Source organism: Drosophila teissieri, chromosome 3R (genome assembly GCF_016746235.2).
Source record: "Drosophila teissieri strain GT53w chromosome 3R, Prin_Dtei_1.1, whole genome shotgun sequence".
Classification (NCBI taxonomy): domain Eukaryota; kingdom Metazoa; phylum Arthropoda; class Insecta; order Diptera; family Drosophilidae; genus Drosophila; species Drosophila teissieri.
This window is the reverse complement of record NC_053032.1, coordinates 1400681-1418867: the sequence shown is the minus strand read 5'-3', so window position 1 is coordinate 1418867 and position 18187 is coordinate 1400681. Positions and strand designations below refer to the sequence as shown.

Sequence of the window (18187 nt, the reverse complement as noted above, 5' to 3'; positions counted from 1 at the left end):
TCCTTAATCAGACGACTCCCATAATATCCAGTTGTTACTGGCAAACAAAAAATTTCAATAACGTGCTTACGCTTTATTCTTTTCCACTTGACATGCATTTTCGCCAAATGACACCAAAAAAATTAAGTATTTAATTCTGGTTCTAAAGAATACAAGTGACAGTGTAAACAGGCCATCAAGTTGTGCAGATACGATTAATTTTGTTATCTTGACACTTTTAATTAACCCGATGATATCGATAATTAGATATAAAAGCAAACATTTTTAGGAGATGAAGTTGAACACATTTCAAATAGTTTTAAATATTCACTAGATCAAAATGTTCTATGAGCACATTATTTTGGCCAAAAAGGGTCCCTTAGCTAGGATCTGGTTGGCAGCACATTGGGACAAGAAAATTACAAAGGCCCATGTATTTGAAACTAATATTGAAAAATCAGTGGAAGGCATTTTGCAACCGAAAGTTAAATTGGCGCTGAGAACGTCTGGACATTTATTGCTAGGAGTTGTTCGCATTTATTCAAGAAAAGCGAAGTATTTATTAGCTGATTGCAATGAAGCCTTCGTTAAGATTAAGGTAAATTAATTTGTAAACCATTCTTGTATTAAAGTATAAATCAAATAATGCATACAAAATTATTTATAGATGGCTTTTCGACCAGGCATGGTCGACTTACCAGAAGGTCACAGAGAAGCTAATGTTAATGCGATAACACTCCCAGAAGTTTTTCATGACTTTGATACAGCGTTGCCTGAATTAAACGATATTGATATTGAGGCTCAATTTTCTATAAATCAGTCTAGAGCTGACGAGATAACAATGAGAGAAGATTACGGCAGCTTGTCTCTCTCTTTACAAGATGACGGATTTGGCGATATAGGCTTTGAAGCAGAAACGCCTGAAATTATGCGATGTTCTATACCTTCAAATATCAATGTAAGTATTTTGTGTTTGTGCATTTTTTGTTTATATGATTTTTTTATAAACCTTACTCATTCCTTAAAAAGTATGTATGAAAACTTACCGGTTACGATCCAAAAAGTTTTAAGAAGTGGTTCCACTGATAATTTTTTAAAATAATAGGGAATAAACAACATGAATTTTTTCAGTAATACGTTTTAATTAAGTATTTTTTGTCACGTTCGGTTGATGCCATTCTACTTTTAGTCTAAATTTATGAATTACAGTACTTTACAGATTGTTGTATCTTAATTTCACCTAAATCTAAATAAAACTGCGAAGTTCACCCGCTGCAAAATTGCAAACTCCACTATCTCTTTATACTACAGAACGAAAAAAGTGTTTAAAATTGGTATTCTAACGATGGAAATTTCCTAAGTCGGTTGTGTTTTTTAATTTAATTTATAAAAAGGAATGTTAATTTGGAATAAGCGTCTCTTTCATTCATTCTCATTGGAATCCACCAATAAATCTCTAGCGTCTCTTTCAACCACATTCATCATACATGTATAATTTTCTGGGAATCTCTTTTGGCATACTTTTTAAAGACTCATGCAAGTACTTATTTGCTCGTTTATTTGCTAAGGATTTCAAAACATGTCAATCTCCTTCTAGTATTTGTGTCACCAGAATGGACCCTTAAACTTTTGATCCAACCTTTTTTGATATCTTTTCTCGTTTCATAATCTCCAACTTTAAATCGACCAAATTTAGCTTCGGTATTCTCATCCTTCTTTTTCATATAAAGCATTCGTTGTTATATTTTCTTTCGCCATTTTTCTTACAAAACTTATATCAACTTTATTATTCTCTTTAACTATAGGTAACATATTAAGAGGCCTTGATTCTTTTCCAATTAAAAATTCGAAAGGGCTAGATTTGGTTATTCGATTAATGGTACAATTAATATCTATTTGTATTTCGCCTAAAACGTTTAGCCAAGATCTCTAAATACTTTCAACAGCAGCTAACATGCGTTTTTAAAAACATTACCTGTTCTACCTTGCCCATTTGGGCAACTTGCGCCTATGTTTTAGAAAAAACATTTTTGAGCTTAATTCGTAGGTGTTTCTGAATCTCTTTGTTGTTCTGAAAGGAGACAGTGTTCTGTTATTTTAGATCACGCTTATTTTCTAAATTTACATGAACAAGATCAGACGTTTCAGTTAGTGCCGGATTACGAGAGAGAAAATCAACATGAGCCATTTGGGTCACCGGTCTATATTGAATATCGTAATCGAACGACTGCATGTACGCCCACCACCGATGAGCTCTTGGTGTAAGGTCAACATGAATTCTTGTAGCCTTTAAGGAGTTACAATCGGTAAAAACTGCAAAATGTTTGCAATGCTAATGTCTGAAATGTTAATTGAATTAAATATGGCTAACGTTTCGAGCTCGTAAAAATGGTAGCAAGTCTCAGAAGACGATGTTTGTTTACTAAAATACTCGATGACACGGGGCTTGGTATCAATTTTGTGAAGGAGAATAGCTCCATAACCATCCATACAGGCATCAGTATGCAGTTCGATTGGATGGATTGCTATACTGCTCTCTGTCTCACGAATTGATCTTCTTTTGTTTGAGTAGTAATCAAAATATCATCCATGTAAACGATAGCATAGGAACAAATAGGGTTCATTCTTCAAGCCCAAAGGCATAGTTAAAAATTTTAATTGGCCCTCAGGAGTTAAAAATGCCGTTCGTTCGATTGAATTTGGGTGTATAGGAAATCGGTGAAAACCGTTAGCCGTGTCTAGATACGAAAATAACCTTGCCTACGTGACCTAGGGACTTTGTCGTTAATTAGTGATAAGGGATATTTTTCAGACACAGTATTGGCATATAACTCACGCTGATCTATGCGAAGCCTACATTTTTCTTTTTAACTAAAAGCATTCGGCTTGCAAAAGGGGAACAGCTAAATCGGATAATATTCGATGCCAACAATTACCCCATTTTGTCTCTTACAATTCCTTTTTCCTTGAAAATAAGCCAAAATGGCCGCCATTGAACCGACTTGATAGGATCAATAAAGCGCCTTTCTAACTCTCCAGTTATGACTTGGCTTTTTGAAAAACCATCTATAAATGCTGTTGAAAATTCGTTTAAAATTTCTAATAAAGTTGACTTATCCATGATATTATTTATTCGAAAGTCTATCAGACCCAAATTCTTTTATCATCGAGCATTCGGCTCCAGAGTCGAAGCAAAATGGATACAACTCACCGGACAAAGTAAAAATACCAATTGGGTCGACCACCTGGCACCTTTGCAGAAATGGCATTTAATGGGTGCGTGAGCACGTTATTCTTAAAGGAATGCTCTTTTTCTTAGCAAGAGCAAATGCCCGCAACTCATTTTGTAATTTTTTACGTATGTTGTATAAACAGTACGTTGTAGTCCTGTGTCGATATGGGCCGCGTGCGCCAGAACCACCGACACGGCGATTCGTTCCGTAGTCATCGACTTCCACTTTGCCATTGTTAATTAACCGGCTAATCTAACCGGAAAGGATCTCGCCGTTCTCTGGGAAAAGAAACAGTAGCTGCAGGTGTTTCGTTGCCTCCGCATTATTGCAAAAACAATTCCTTAAAGACGTCCCACGTGATTCCAGTAAACAAACTTGTGACAGTCAGTTAGATGCTGTTAGGCGATAAGCAAAGCACTACCCTGAGGGTTAGAGGTTTTCTGCATAAAGGTAGAGAACAGCCCTGCTCCCAGGAAGAAAGATGATTTTTAAGCTTAGAAAGGAGGGGAATACATAAACATATACAGAGGATCGACTTAGACATAAAGTCTGAACTGAACTCTGGAATAAGCGACATTACTTTTCATCTTCCCCAGGAAGAAAGATGATTTTTAAGCTTAGAAAGGAGAGGAATACATAAACATATAAAGAGGATCGACTCAGACATAAAGTCTGAACTGAACTCTGGAATAAGCGACATTATTTTCGAAGACGACTACTGAATCAAAATTAAGGAGCGAGAAGACCACGAATTGCCACTACTTAGTCAAAGGCATATTAAGGCAAGGTTGGACTTCACAAATGGTGTAATATCTTCTGGATGAGTCAAAAATTTTGTTAGACAGTATTTCCGTCGACCTCTAAACTAAAACGCCCGTGACCAGCACAATCCGATCTAAATCCGATAGAAATTAAAAAATATGTCAAAGAACTCCCCGACTTCAACGGAAAATTGTGGGGAATGCATATTCCCCACAAACGTTGGCAGGACTTAGTGGACACCATGCCGCCAAGGAGTAAGGCTGTGATAGGCAAAAAAGACTATGCAACAAAGTTTTAGACTTCAATCAAAATGTTGAAAAATAAAATCAAGTTAGGTCTAAGTTAAATTCTGTTAGTATTTTTTCATAACTCTGCTATTTTAATGAACATCAGAATGTATGCCTTTATGTTGTTTTACCCATATTTTCGAAAGTATTGAAGAATTAAAAGTAAAACATTTGATAAATTGTTTGAAATTAAATACCTAATGCTGTTCTAAAGAAATTTTTTCCATTCAAATTGTTAATCATAGGTCACTGCTAAGAGGTCAATTGAAAAGTCCCCGGCCTACCATAGTAAAAAGTATTTATACGACAAAATTGTTTTTTTATATTCAACATAGTTTCTTTCAAGAGTAATACACTGAGAATATGGTCGCCAACATCACTACAAGATTTTTGTAAAACGATTTATCCTTTGCTTCAAAATAGACCTCAGTTTCGGCGATAATCACTTCATTCGACGAAAATTCTTTCCTATCGATTCTTGATTTGAGATCTGTGAACAGGAATTAGTCGCAGGGGGCCAGATCTGGAGAATACGGTGGATTAGCAGCAATTCGCCATCTTTTTCTTTTTTTTTCGGTTTGGCGATTTTGTCCAATGTAATAGTTGTTTATGTAATGGTCGCTGTTGATGGTCCTTTCTTTTTCAAGGTAATTAATGAAAACTATTCCACGCTCATCCCAAAATACAGACGCCATAGCCTTGCAGGCCGACTGTTGCGTTTTCGCTTTGGAGTGGGTTCATGTCGCGTATCGACGAAAAAACTTGGCTTTATTACGTTTGAACATCTTTTTGGTCAAAAGTGGTCACTTTTCACAGGACTTTAACCTAACCATAAATTCGTGAATCATATACACGTTCAGTTAATATCTTTAGAGTCCCAGCTATTTAATTTAATTTCAGTTTACGGTAATTTTTGTGGATTTCTTTAATATTTTCGAGCGTACACTGCGTTCACCGTCTTCGGTGCTCATTTCATCACGTCTAAACTTAGCATACCAATCCTTTATGGTTGATATTCTAGGGGCAGTGTCCAGAAATTCATTAAGAAGCCAAGGTTTTGCATCAACTGTATCAACTTATGTACACATATGGCACATACTTTATAGGGTCAAAAAAATATATATAGATGTTTATTTATGCCCTAAAATATTCTTGTATGTGTTAAAAAGCAATTTCTAACTTGAAATCCATAATTCATAAAAACCATAATTCCCTCTCCAAGGATATAATAACAACACTGTGTTATGATAATATATCCTTAATGAAGTCCTCGATTAAATACGTTGAATACGCTTTTACAACCTAATTTATTTTTACCTTTCTGCTTAGGATAAACTATTTGATAATGATGTGTTGGAAAATATTGAGTCCTTGGATCCACATTCAACGGACGCACATGCGGATATACCTGGTTCTCGATTGGACGGTGATGGGTTTGGAGATTCTTTTGGACGTAAGTATAAGTTATCGGAAAAAATCGTATTATTTAATCTGTAGAAGGGGACAACCTAAAAGGAAGTTTTCTACAACCTTTAGTGATCTTACAAATGTTTGTTTTTTATTAATTTATTGTCGATTTTTTGTTATGCAAATGCTTTTGAATAAGCAATACTTGCTTAATGACTTAATTGTTTAACTACGTATTTCGTGAATCTAATTTTTTAGGCAGTTACGAATAAAAGCATTAAATCCATTCGCTGACCACAACATAATTTGTTTTTGTTCCGCAAAAATTGTCTACAGTATAGTCGAGTACCCCGAATATCTGATACCCATTACTCAGCTAGTGGAAGTGCGCAGGAGAGTCTTCAACACTAACAGTTTTTGGCGGTTTGTGGGCGTGGAAAAAAGTTTTTTGGCAAATCGATAGAACTTTACAAGACTAATACAACAATGAAAAAATATCAAAACAGGTTTCAAAAGTGTGGGCGTGGCAGTTTTAGGCGGTTTGTGGGCGTTAGAGTGGGCGTGGCAACATGAATCGACAAATTTGCGCTGCTTCTATGTCTCTGGAGTCTGCATGCTGAATCTCAACTTTCTAGCTTTTATAGTTCCTGAGATCTCGACAATCATACGTATGGACAGACGGACGGACAGACGGACATGGCAGGATCGACTCGGCTATTGATCCTGATCAAGAATATATATACTTTATATGGTCGGAAACGCTGCCTTCTGCCTGTTACATACTTTTCAACGAATCTAGTATACTCTTTTACTTTACGAGTAACGGGTATAAAAATGTATTTTTTATAACTTTTATAAACACATTCTCGACCCGTTCTTGTTTTTAGCGAATGTGGTTTACTTGTTTACAGTTCAATGCATAAAGTAGAAGCAAAAAGCAATGAAAACCTGTATAAAAATATTTTTAAATTCCGAAACACTATGGAGAACCGAGCTAACCAAATAACTCTAAGAGATGTATTCTCATGAATTGTATTTTGAGCTTTTGTCATTCGAAATAAATAAATTAATAAGAGTGGCCAAAATTTAATAACAGTCGAGTTCCTTCACTATCTGATATTCGATACGCTTGTGGGAGTGCAAACGAGAAAGTTCAACTTTCTTGTTGGCATATCGAGAGAAATTGGCAAAAAAAAAAATAATACAATTTTAAAAAAAATTCAAAATTGTGGGCGTATGGGTTATGTGCAGCTTGTGGGCGTTAGAGTAAGCCTGATCAACATATTTTAACATCGATAGACATTGGAAAGACAAATAATAAAATAAAAAAACTGTTAACACATTTTTATACCCGTTACTCGTAGATTCGTTGAAAAGTATACGAGGGTCGTTTGATAAGTCCGTGACTTTTTGTATTTGCCGCGCACCTGTTCTAAATACAACACTGCTCCTGTCAGCAGTTATCGATTAACAGCTGACTGTAAAATTTTGAGAAAGCTGCGTTTTTTGGTTTGCGTTTTATAGGCATTGAAAGCAGACGATCTCGTGAATTTTTTGTTCCATCAGGACAATGCACGGGTGCACACGTGTGTAGTCAGCATGGCAAAATTTCATAAATTGGGCTACGAACTGCTACCCCATCCAGCATATTCTCCAGATTTAGCCCCCTGTGACTATTTTTTGTTTCCAAACATGAAGAAATGGCTCGGCGGTAAGAGATTCGGGTCAAATGAAGAGGTCATCACAGAAACAAACGACTATTTTGAGGGCCTTGAGAAAACCTATTATTTGGAAGGAATAAAAAAATTGGAAAAACGCTGGACTAAATGTATAGAGCTAAAAGGAGATTATGTTGAGAAATAAAACGCTTCTTTGACGAAAAAAATATATTTTATTCAAAAAGTCACGGACTTATCAAACGACCCTTTGTCAGATCATGATTATAATTACCGTTCACTACATCGATACCGTCGACGCCACGGGCAGCGCGTTTCCCAGGGAATGACATGCTGAACATTTAAATGAAGACTGCCTCATTTCGACACCAAACTCAGTATTTATAGGCTTGTGTCAGATCAGCACAACGAGCCCTGGCGCCTCAAATCTACGCGACTATGTTCTTGCATTTTTGTACTTCTCAAGTCTTCATGCAAATAATTATATATTCGCTTATTAACTAAAGATTTCAAGACATAACGGTCTCATAACGGTGGTCATAACCTCTGCCACAAGGAATGGGCCATTAAATTTATTGTCTAATATGGTCTGATGTCTCTCCTCGTTTCGGGTCAAAACATAATCGCCAACTTTAAAATGATTGATTTTAGCTTTATTTTTATCAAACCTATCTTTATCATACAATGCGTTGTTTTGCATATCTTCTTTGGCCATTTTTCGTACAAAATGTATATCAACTTTACTATTTTCTTCACAAAACGGTAGCTTGGTTAAAGGTCTTGCCTCTTTCCCAATTGACAATTCCAGAGGACTAGATTTCGTTATTCAATTTACAGTACAATTTATAGCTAGTTGAATTTCACCTATGGCATCTTGCCAAGAACGCTGACTACTTTCGACTGCAGTTAACATACGTTTTAAAACACTCATAAAGCGTTCTACCTGGCCATTTGAACAGACTTCATTAAAACATGATATAGTAAAAGATCTACCTTGATCTGCAATGACTCGCGATGGTACACGAAATATGGATATTGCCGATTTTCAAGCGTCTATACAACTTTCGCTGTTCATATTTACTGTGTGGTACAAATAAACAAACTTAGTAAACGCATCTATCCGCTCCTTTTGATCCCTCTTAATATAAATATGTATCGTATGCCATGGATTATCTACTTTGGGTATGGGATGAAGTTCAATTGGCAACTTTACGGATGGTGGTTTAGTCAATTTGCAAGATTTACAATTTTACACAAACTTTCGGAGGTCCTTAGCCATATTTTCAAACCAATAAAATTCTTACATTTTATCCAATGATTATCCAAAAAGATTTTTGGCAAATCGAGAGAAATTAACAAGACTTACAAAAATGTGAAAAATATCAAAATTTTCAAAAGTGTGAGCGTGGCAAAATTTTTTTTTGGAAAATCGATAAAAATTTACAAGACTAATACAAAAATGAAAAAAAAATCAAAACATTTATTAAAAGTGTGGGTGTGGCAGTTTGTGGGCGTTGTAGTGGGAGTGGCAACATGAATCGACAAACTTGTCCCTATGTTTCTGGAGTCTGCATGCTGAATCTGAACATTCTAGCTTTTGTAGTTCCTGAGATCTCGACGTTCATACGGACGGATAGACGGACATGGCCAGATCGACTCGGCTATTGAACCTGATCAAGCATATATATACTCTTCCACTTACACTTTCTTCTGCCTGTTACATACTTTTTAACAAATCTAGTATACCCTTTTACTCTAAGCGTAACGGGTATAAATACCAGTTCTCAGTCTATCCTTTTTAAATATTTAAGTGCTCGGTTAAATTTTACCGTGCTTAATTCCCATAGTTAAAATAACTATTTAAACCATTATAAGTTCCAGTATAGTCGCAAAATAATTTCCTATCCTTCCTCGCTATTTTTTGAAAATACTACGGTATTGCCGTTTCCTCATTCCGAACAGCCTTACTCTTACGCGGTATGAAAGTCGAATTTAATATTTGGCCCCCTCTATACGAAAGCTCGCTGCTTTACGATCTTCAGCATGTTAAGCCAGTCTATTCGCCAGACCCCGATGAAATCCACGGCTGTGTGCTTAGAGTCTGTGAGGAAGCATTGTGCAAACCTCTAATGAAATTATCTTATCTCTGGAAGCTTTGCAGTTTTCCAATATATGGAAGGAGTCCTTTGTAATCCCTCTCCAATAAAAAGGTAACAAATTGAATGCAAGCAATGACAGAGGAATCTCTAAATGGTCGGCTTTTCCTAAGCATTTTGAAAACGTTATCACTCCTCATTTGCAGCACCTTTGTAGGTAAATTATATTACCATGTCAGCATGGTTTTATAAAACGCAGATGAACAACCACTAACCTTTTGCTTACTACCCTGGTAATACAGGGCTTCAAAAAGAATCTTCAAACAGATGTCATCTACACTGTCTTTAGTAAAGCATTTTGCTCTGTTAATCATTTTCTTCTAGCAAGGAAACTTGATTTATTAGGTTTCCTGTTGATCTTCTAAATTTAATTTTAAGTTATCTAAATATCAGGACGCAACAGGTCCCCTATAATAATCACATCCGGTGTCCCACAAGGGAGCCACCTTGGTCCGCTCCTTTTTACCTTATTTATTAACGACCTTCCTTTAGTAATTAAACATTCTGTGTACCCATGTAGACGATGTGAAGTTATGTCTTCAGTATAAGATCATTTCTTGTCCTTTGGACTTACAATCCGATCTAGATAGCTTTCATATATAGTGCCGTGTTAACGTACTAGACTTAAATGGTTCGAAGTGTAAGGTTATGACACGCGACTTACGCTCTAAATGACTAAAGACTAATGTTAATTAATTTTCCCCTTCCCAGCTAACCGTAGAACGAGGCTTGGAACCGTTTTTTTATTTTTTAAGCTTATTCGTGGAAAAGTTGATAGTCCCGACTTGGTCAGTCGACTAAACTTCTCTGTTCCATACAGATACACTAGAAATTACATACCCCGAATCCTAAATCATTCCAGATATAACTTTGAGTTGCATAAGTGGCTTTGTAGGGGAGCCCTATGTTCTGACTATAATAGACCTTATTCTCTTATCTCTAATCTTGAATCTCTGCCGCCCTTAAAGTAATCAATTCTATCTTTTCTAACACATAAATATATCTTCCTAATAAAATTACTAATAATTATACATTTCTTCGTTTCTGTACTCGTTTCTACAGCCGCGGACGTATAAATAGCACAAAATGAAGTTCATCTTTTTGAATAGTTTTTTTAATTAACAAATATTTCTTGGAAATAAAACAGCTTTCGTTCTTCATAGCTTAGCTTATAAACTAATAAATTAATTAATCAAAATGAATAAATATTTAAAAAAAAAAGATGTGGAAATTTAAAAACTAAAAAACAACGAAAAATGCGTGGTCACAGAAATAGCACAATTTCAAAATATCTTTAATTAATCATAAAAACTAAGTTTAAAAGTAATTAATGTAAAGCAAATTTAATATTTGGTTTAGTATCCATAATTTTCGATGACTGCGTTACATCTTCGACTCATACTCTCCACAAGCTTCTGATATCTCTCCTTTGGAATGGAGTTCCAGACTTCCTGGACATCTTTCCACAAATCGTCAAGATTCTAATATTTTTTTTGGATATCATAACCTTGACATCATTCCATAGATTTTCTATTGGATTTAGGTCAGGGCTTTGAGCCGGCCATTCCAGAACTTGGATGGATTCGTCCTTCAACCAATTTTTAACGACAATGTCCATTTCAGAGGCATGTTCTCAAACGTAAATGGTTCCATTTGATTTTTGAGAATGTCCACATACATAAAGCGAGCTGTCAGTGTTGAAGTCTCCTTCGCACTTCCACTAGCTGAGTAACGGGTATTAGATAGACAGGGACTATAGCGTTCTCTCTTGTTTGTATTATATATAATGATAAGTCTTTCTTATTTTTATCGCTTTGCCACGTCAGCCCAATTTTGTATTTTTTTTATTATTTTGTTATTCTTGGCACGACCACGGCAACAAATTACTATTACATAAATGTAACCACCACTATATTGGACAACTAAGCAATCTACAAAACAACTTTTTTTATTTTATTTATTTCATACCTTTATTTCCTGGACTCTGCCACTAGTCGCATATCAGGCATCAAACAGCAAAAGAACTCGACAAATACCGTCTCGCTTGTTTTGATAATATAACTTCTGCACTTTTGACAAAATACCAAATGCGACGGAAAAAATATAAGTGCTTGTATTTACACACATGCGTAACAAAAAATGTTGACCTTGAGAAGGCCGAAGTCCCAAACAACAATGAAATTCAGGTGCGATAAGCCAAAAGAGGCTAGGGCATCCGTGTCAAACGGAAAATAATGAATTGGCGAAGAGGCCATGAACTAACAAAATACTGTTAGGGCTGAAGTATTAGTTATGCTGGGCCAGAGAAAAATATTTGTGACATAATTTTAAATTGGCAAGTCACATTGGAAGTGTCAACATTTTGCAGATCATATCGGTTAGAGTGATTCTGATATTCATACAATAACTACTTTATAGGCTCGAAAAAAAAACGATTCCTTCCTTCTGTTACATCCCTTTATGCTATGCTTAATCTCAAGGGTATAAAAATGGAGAAAAGAAAATAATTAATGAGTAAATTTAAATTTTTAATTTTAATATTATTTTGCTTTTCCTGTTATTATTCTTAAATATTTATTATTTTTTTTAGAACCAGCCCTTTTTGAAGACGATCTTTTCGGTGATTCTTCTCAGCCAGTTGAGCAGGTTCCCAAAGAATCTACTGCTGTTATCAACGCAGATGATTCCGATGAAGACACCATTGATAATATTCATAACGTTCCGTCGCCTGCAACCTCGCTCGCTAATTCAATTGAAAATGAGAAAGATGGTAATATATTTCAGATATCTGTATAAATTTCTCTTTATCAATAAACTATTTTAGAAAATAATTTGAATGAACATATTAGTGTGTCCGAAAATGTGCCAATAAATGAAATAACGCTTATTCAAAACGAGGATGAGGGTTTTGCGTTAGCTCCTTTAGATGCATCGATTCATAAAGGCGTAACAAAAGCCAAACGCAAACGAAAACTTATTATCGACGAAATTAAAAATATTTCTGGGGAAGAAATGAAGGCTCAGTTAGCCGATACATCTGATATATTAACCACACTTGATCTGGCCCCACCAACAAAAAGGTATTATATGTATATAATTTTATACATACTAAAAAAAAATTAATATCAACGTAAACGAAAATCTTTATTTTAGGTTAATGTATTGGAAAGAAACTGGAGGTGTCGAAAAACTTTTTTCATTGCCATCGCGATCCATACCAGCTAGAGCTTTGTTTAGTAATTACAATAGACAGTTGTTTTCGCATTCAACGTACTTTGAGGACTTTTCAAGTGTTGCACCAATGGAAATTCTTGCGCTGGAATTTTATGCCAAAGACAACGAAAACGCTTTAATTATTTTTAATAAAAAAGGACGCAAACGGAAGAATGAAATTGTGTCTAATTCGTTTTTGGACCATGCACCTGATTCACTTATTCAAAGTTTGGAAGCTCCTGAAGTCCTGAGAGAGGATCATAAATCTTTAGGGATATCTACCGTTTCTGTGGACATTGTGTCTAAAGAGCAAGAAAGTATGGCATGTCAAAATGAACTAACATTTTTTGATAATATGCGAAGTCCAGACCTCTTGTCCTTAAACGAAATGGATCAGTTATCATCAATAAATGAGATGCCTTTAACACCAAGAAACGCGAATCATGACATGGGGGATGATTTTAATCAAGGAGACTCAACACCAGTTGGATTAGATCACGGTCACGCCACACCGCAGCACGGAAATATTGGCGAGATGGATCATAACCCTATCATACCTACAGAAAAGATTAAAGCCATTTTAAGTGAATCTGTAAGTCAGCCTTTATTGAGTGACAATGGTTTTTCGAAAAGCGCAAATAATATTTTAAAAGGATGGCACAACTACGAAATTCCCGGTTTTGCTGGCCAGGTAGGTTCTAAAAATTGTGAATGTGTGTTTTATAGGTTAAAAGATCTTTTACAATGATTATTATGATACTACTCGGGAGGGTTTTTATCGTTAAAATTAATTAGTGAAACATGCTCCGAGTAACCGAATTCGGGGTATTCACATCAAATTTCGTTGTAATTGCTGTCAAATAGGGTCTGATAATGGTTTCTTTCTAAATTTGTATTTCTATATTAAACTATTTTTTTAAATGTATTTAAAATTAATTCAGATAGATGATGATTCTTTAGTATTTTTTTATTATCACTTACAAAATTAAAGAAACCAAAAACATGGTTTCAAGATAATGGCGGTCAAGGAATGACTGGCTCTGCCACAATTTTTGAGAATTAGCCTTTGAAACTTTGACACGATATTCTGAGGCCATATACCATCGTTTAAAACAATAATAAAATTTATTTTTTAAGTGTCTAAAGATAGTTCCCTCCTTAAGCTCTAGTAATGACACTTGCAGAGAATCTGGATAGGTCGTCGACTAATTTAAGAACATTATTGCTTAACTATGCAGAATAAAAAGCAAGAACAACAAAATTCAACCATATTTGTATATTTTCAGAATCACTGTGAGGAACAAATGGAAAATGAAACCGATGAACAATTTGAAGAACGCGTTTTAAATAAGAGAGCTGCACATCTTTTTATTGACGTTAGATCACATTTTATCAGTAAGGACTGTTTGGAACTTTCTCAGCTTACATCAGGAAATTCTAGAAAACAGGTAAAATAATATTAATAATATTAATATTTGAGACATTATATTATATATAAATATAATAATAATAATAATTAATACTTTCAATTAATATTTGTTTGGAATAGGGTTGCCCCCCCCCACCAATTAATGTAAAGTTAAAAAGTATAATTAATTATGCTAATGAATGTTAAGAGCTTATGCCAAGTGATTATGGATAAAATGGGAAACGTTTCCACCTGCGGGTGGCCAGGTGACTCTACGAGTCACTTATAACTTTGTAGATTTTTGGGCATCTAGCAAGTTCCACCAAGGTGCTATGAAATTGCCCCACTTGTCCATTGGACACACGGTGGAGGGGCGTCCCAGCAATCTACGTTAGTAAAAAGTCGACTTGCTCTACTTCGGTTCCCCATTTGAGCTGACCGGAAGCTAAGGCAAAGCCGGCCTGTTTTAGCAAGTCCATACCAACGATCGCGTCAAATGACCCTTCAAGTAAAAAATTGACAAGAAAATTCCTTGCCCATTGTGAGGGGCAGAGCGACCAGACGCGGCCGGCATTTAGTTCTGTTAAGCCGGGCGTTTATTGGCTCCGGTTTGTTTCCCGAAGCCTAGTGCTGCGTGGAGCAGGGTGGACTTGCGCCTTGCTCTACCTAGTAAGTGAGTTTAACTGTAGCGGTGCCTGTTGGCGATCCTACACTTTCGGGTGCTGCCTACGGCATCTATCCTCTTGGCTCCTTGCAAGCGATTCCTTTCGTGGTTAGATTCCACTTCCTGCGCTAATGCAAGCGCTGATGGCATGTCTTTGGGCTTTTCCGAGAATAGAACGTCTGTAAGGCTGCGCTTAAGTCCAGAGATGAAAACCCGCAAGGCGTCATCTCTAAATTTGTCGAGAAAGATTTTACAATTTTATTTGTCTATCCCATTTCTATCGATATGCCCACAAACTGCACCAAACTTTCTCGCCCACACTTACAAATCTTTTTCATTTTATATTTTTTCTCAAATTTCTATCGATATACCAAAATGATTGTTAAACTTTCTCGTTCGCAATCCAGTTGAGTAACTAAAGCGTTCGCTCTTGTTAGGCCTGAACTCGACTCGAATTGAACTGAAAATGATGTCGACTGATTGTAGCACGTTGTCCTGTGCTTCAAACAATCGTGACTTTGTGGAATCTGCGACTAGAAAGCATGACAGTTTGTTTAATGCGTCATTGTTGTTCTTGATCTGTGCTCAACTCACAAAACGATGTCTTATTGTAAACAGGAAGAATCTACAGATCATCCGAATCTTTCCGCATAGAAGCGGAAGTCTAAGACAGCGGTTACCTCAGCATTGTTCAGTTCGACTATGGCCACCTGAAGATCCTTATTGGGGACCTATCATGCTTGAATTTATTTAAATTTTATTTCTTATTTACCTTTTTAATCCACTCCATTCCATTTGTGTTAGAATACGCACGTCAAAGTAGGTACTTTTTTCTGAGTTAAGCTGTTATTTTCCGAAGCTGAAATCCCAGAATATTTAAATCGTTTGTTCGCTATTCAAACCGTCTGAAATAAGCGGTCCGATAGGGACCAATTGGTAGTTTTAGGTACCACGTGGTCCACAGATAAAAATTAGAAATATTCTTATCCCATTAGCACAACATGACTTTATTGACAGCTTGCTGGACATATCGTTGTCGCACGTTAATCGTATTCGATATTCAAATACATTGCTTTCGCAAGTCACACTTTTTGAGGCTAAATTATTTAGTATCTGGCTTTAATTGGTCCAATCTCATTTCCTGCAACATTATGGCGGATTAATATAAATAAATAAATATATTTTATACGGCAATTAAATTATTAAACCCGTTACTCGTAGAGTAAAGGGGCATACTAGATTCGTTATAAAGTATGTAACAGGCAGAAGGAAGCGTTTCCGACCATATAAAGTATATATATTCTTGATCAGGATTAATAGCCGAGGCGATCTGGCCATGTCCGTATAAACGTCGAGATCTCAGGAACTACAAAAGCTAAAAAGTTGAGATTAAGCATACCGACTCTAGAGACATAGACGCAGCGCAAGTTTGTTTATTCATTTTGCCACACCTATTTTTTAATTTTCTATCGATTTGCCAAATAACTTTTTTCCACGCCCACAAACCGCCAAAAACTGTCAGTGTGGAAATTCTCCTTTGCACTTCCACCAGCTGAGTAACGGGTATCTGATAGTCGGGGAACTCGGCTATAGCGTACTCTCTTGTTTTTAAACTCTTGTGTTCCATTGTAACAAACAAACCTCGGTTTAGAACGGTTTATTGAAACGCAGATCAAAAACCACTTACCTAGCTGACATAAGTCATATCCACTGACTTTAGTAAAGCATTTCACTGTGACTGATTTTATCTCTGTAGAATCTTTTAAATTGGATTTTAAGTTAAATAAAATCTTGTGCTCTTCGAGTCACATCTGGCGTCCCACAAGCGAGGCACCTTGGTCCGCTCCTTCTTACCTTATTTAATACCGACCTGCCCTTAGTGATAAAACATTTGGGTGCATTTATGTATGCATACGATTTTTAATTATGCCAGTAGTATGAGGACATTTCTTGCCATGCGCACTTACAATCCGATCTAGATAGCTTTCAAATATGTTGCCGTGATAACGGCAAACTTAAATGGCTCCAAGTGTAAAGTTATGACCTTCTGTCGTGTCAACCCAAGACACGCGACCCTAAGTGGGTGCTCTTTGGACAGAATAACACCGATTAAAGATCTTGGTGTTCTTCTGGACCCTAAAAAATAAAATTTTTGGACCATATTTCGTCTATTGTCAATAAGACCAGGGGTGCTTGAATTTATAAAAAGCCGGTCAAAGGAATTTGATGATCCTTACATGACCAAAACCTTATTCATTTCACTAGTCTGTCCGATTCTTGGATGGATCACCTGTTTGGAGTCCCCCACACGGAGTTCACTCGGACCGCATTGAATTGGTTCTTACTGTTTGCGTTATGGCGCCTAAATAAGAATTCAAACCGTAAAAGCGATTAATATTAACTTTTTCAGGTACAAAATGAGATCTAGCTAATGTATCCCGATCTAACTAATGTAACGTAATATATCGCGTTTATAACAAGAAAAATACAATCATGTTTGCAAATGTATATCATAAATATAAAAATGTCAAAATTATTTATTAATTAATATTTTTGCGTACTTCTTTTCAGGCGGCTCAAAAATTTTATTCCCTCCTCGTCTTAAAGAAGTTCAAGGTGCTTCACATTGATCAATCTTTTCCCTATGCAGATATTACTATAACTCGAGGCCCGACGTTCGAAAACCCAAAAATTTAAGGAGTTAAATAAAAGTCTGTTTTAATTCATATTGATAATTTATTCTGAAAATAAGTACAAAGTCAAACAAATACTTTTTTATTTTTATTTTGGTGTATTCCGTATTGGGTTAGCTGTTTTGAATTTGTGAAAATGCTCAGGGTTCAGGACCGGATTTCCAATTGCCTTCACAAAATAATTATTTATAAATCCTATTCATTTGGAATCTGATGACGCAATGACTACCATAAGATGACAAAAAATGCAATAAAAATATCACTTTCATGTAAAGCTTAATGCGGAGAATCGCTTAGATGAGGCTTATTTATGTTTTAGAGCATGTCCGGAAATTTCAAATGAAAACAGTGCCATATATTTGAGTTTTCTACAGTCCGTTTGGTATGATTTTTTGAGTAAGTATTTTTTGTATTTTATTGTAAAACTATACAACAATAAAAACTATAACTAGTGATGGTTTTGAATGGGCATTGTCGTGATGATTAAAGCCGTTTATGCTCCTTATCGTGAGATTATCACCGCTGTGATCAGTCTTAAACGCATACCAATAAGGTTGGGCTCGAAATTCTAGGCACGCACAGTTATGACTGTGCAACGTTGGTTAAAAAAATTACTGTGAAGCAACTAGGACAGGGCGCATATTGCTCGTGTGATCGGTGGAGTACCGATGGAATTTATTTCTTTTGCAAAGGCTGCGACTTGACGGAT

At 35.9% G+C, this 18187-nt stretch overlaps 1 protein-coding gene across 1 annotated transcript; it reads left to right on the top strand.

The window, feature by feature from the left end:
- The first annotated feature begins 241 nt into the window (after positions 1-241).
- Positions 242-17553, top strand: LOC122619017 (double-strand-break repair protein rad21 homolog). The gene is made up of 8 exons (XM_043795685.1): positions 242-577; positions 647-937; positions 5591-5714; positions 12091-12270; positions 12325-12580; positions 12654-13404; positions 14000-14161; positions 17357-17553. Exons 1-8 carry the CDS (start codon positions 320-322, stop codon positions 17480-17482), a joined length of 2148 nt encoding a protein of 715 aa, XP_043651620.1. The 5' UTR covers positions 242-319; the 3' UTR covers positions 17483-17553.
- The last annotated feature ends 634 nt before the right edge of the window (positions 17554-18187 follow it).

Bases quoted from the DNA above. Each gene is read 5' to 3' on its own strand.
- LOC122619017 (XM_043795685.1), top strand. From the start codon at position 320: ATGTTCTATGAGCACATTATTTTGGCCAAAAAGGGTCCCTTAGCTAGG. The intron at 12,271-12,324 runs GTAATATATTTC...AAACTATTTTAG, and splicing joins AATTGAAAATGAGAAAGATG to AAAATAATTTGAATGAACAT. The intron at 13,405-13,999 runs GTAGGTTCTAAA...GTATATTTTCAG, and splicing joins TTCCCGGTTTTGCTGGCCAG to AATCACTGTGAGGAACAAAT.